This window comes from Arachis duranensis, chromosome 3, assembly GCF_000817695.3.
Source record: "Arachis duranensis cultivar V14167 chromosome 3, aradu.V14167.gnm2.J7QH, whole genome shotgun sequence".
In the NCBI taxonomy this organism is placed as follows: Eukaryota; Viridiplantae; Streptophyta; class Magnoliopsida; order Fabales; family Fabaceae; genus Arachis; species Arachis duranensis.
Window position 1 is genome coordinate 50,597,623 of NC_029774.3, and position 2,254 is coordinate 50,599,876.

Below are 2,254 nucleotides of genomic sequence, written 5' to 3' on the forward strand. Positions count from 1 at the left end.
ATTAAAAAGTTTCTTACAATCCCTGTTTTTTTTATATTAAAATTTTATTTATATTAAATATTATTTTAAATAAGAGGATATCGTATTAAATAATAATATATTTTTAACGAATATTGTTTACTTCTCATTTTATATAATACATAAAAATATTATTTTTTTTATTTTTTCACGCTTTAAAAAAAACGTTTTTGAATTTCTTTATTTATATACTTTTTTAAAATAGAAATAGAAATAAATAATATTATTTTTACTTTTTTAAATATAGGTTTAACTTACTTTTACAAAAAACAAAAATATGAAATGACATGAAATTTTAAATTATAGAAATAATATAGTCTATCCTAATTTAAGTGTGATGGTTTAACAATGAAATTTATAAGATTTATATCATACTTGGTCTTCAGTAGTTAGTCGAATTAAATCAAATTGAGTGAGGCAAGTATAAATAAAACAATTCAACTTTATATTTATTTATTTAAAAATAAAATATTACACTTGTTATTTTTAAAATATTATATATTTACACACTAATATATTTTATATTTATAAAATCTATTAATACTTTTTTTATAATATTCTTTGATTTTTATTTAATAAAATCTAATAACTTATAAAAAGTAACGCATTTAATATGTACAGAGTTATTGGATTTATTTTAAAAGTACCTAAAAAATATAATTAAAAAAGAGTAATCACATTATATTCTTCTTAAATATGTTCTCATAATAGTTCAAAATGTTTATAAATTTATCCATGTATAAAATTAATTTCTAGTACTTTTATAACATGAAAACAACTTTTGTAAGTACAAAACTAATTTTATTTATTTATAAAAAATTTACCAGCATTTTAAAATTTTATAAATAGAAACAATCTCATCGGCTGCTTTATCTTAATTCTGAAACAATATACTTCTCGTATAATTCAGAATAAAAGTTACAACATATGTTTCCAACTATACAAAATCCTTGGCACTTGGCAAAATTGAATGAATGAAATCAACAATAGTAGTATGAAAAAAAAAAAAGGTATTAGAAAGGGCTTTGGTCTTGTAAAAACCGACCCCAACCCCATATTCTTTCCATGGTACGTACGGATACAAAATAAAACAATCCGAATACCATGACCCGATTTTGTTGATGTCTTTCTACTTTTCTAGCCCTTTCCCATTGAATCTAATTATGTGAAATGTTCTGCAAATCACACACTTCTCAGAAACTCCACAAGAAAGTGTCGTCAATTATCAAACCATCCAAATTCTCCTCTTCATAATCGTAACTCGGCATCTCTGGCAGGTAGAAATCCCCACCAAAATCATCAAAACCCGTAAATATAGAATCGTGGTTAACCGACCCTATTGTTGTAAAAAGATCCGAGCCCGACCCGTTCATGGCTGTGACGTCACATTCCGTTTGAAGAGTCACATCGGACGGTGACGGTGATGGTGATGCCGATGTCGGCATCACCGTTTTAGTCTCCTCCGACAACATCGTGGAAGTTTCAGTCGAGGTGGAACAGGGTCGAACCGGGTCCGAATTGGCATACCGGGCGGCAGCGGCCTGAATTTGGGGAGGGGTCATGTACCTTCCGCCGGCGATCTCCGGCGGAGCACCGGGGAAATTGAACTTGGCGGCGGCGCCACGTAAGCAAAACATGGCCGCGTCAAATGCACGCGCCGCCTTCTCGGCGGTATCGTAGGATCCCAACCAAATCCTCTGGCGGCTATTTGGTAGCCTTATTTCTGAAACATACTTCCCCCACTTTCGCTTCCTTACACCTTTATACTTCAGATCACTCCGCTCCATTGACGCAAGCTTCTCCACGTTATTGTTCTGCTTCACCATCTTCTTCTCTCTATTTATTTCTGTGATGTGTGCGTTTGTTTTTATTTTCGTTTGGGATTGAGTGCTGTGAGAATAAATGTTTTTTTCTGATGAGTTTTGCGGCTCTTGCAATTGTATATATACATGATGGTGAAGCGAGTGAAGTTTGACTGAATGGTAAGAGGGGTCAACGGGTCAGAAGGCGTGTACACGATGGGGAATGAGGAGAGTGAATGGATGGGACACGTGGCGATGATGAAAGCAGTGATCGAAGGTGATGATGCGAGCTATGATAAAATTAAGGGGATACGCGTTCTGGGGTTTACTTAAAACTGAAAAGAGCATGGAGTAGGACCGTATAGCAGACATGGCTTGGACCACGTTCATCTTTTAATCCACGTGAGATTTTAGAAATTTTGGTTTGTTTTCTG

At 33.0% G+C, this 2,254-nt stretch overlaps 1 protein-coding gene across 1 annotated transcript; it reads right to left on the reverse strand.

Moving 5' to 3' along the window:
* Window positions 1-864: 864 nt before the first annotated feature.
* On the reverse strand, window positions 865-1,929 carry LOC107479171 (ethylene-responsive transcription factor ERF017). The gene has a single exon (XM_016099320.3). It carries the CDS (start codon window positions 1,842-1,844, stop codon window positions 1,212-1,214), a length of 633 nt encoding a protein of 210 aa, XP_015954806.1. The 5' UTR covers window positions 1,845-1,929; the 3' UTR covers window positions 865-1,211.
* Between the last annotated feature and the right edge of the window lie 325 nt (window positions 1,930-2,254).

What these genes read in the sequence shown, in the direction of transcription:
- LOC107479171 (XM_016099320.3), bottom strand. Translation starts at nt 1,844, where the DNA reads ATGGTGAAGCAGAACAATAACGTGGAGAAGCTTGCGTCAATGGAGCGG.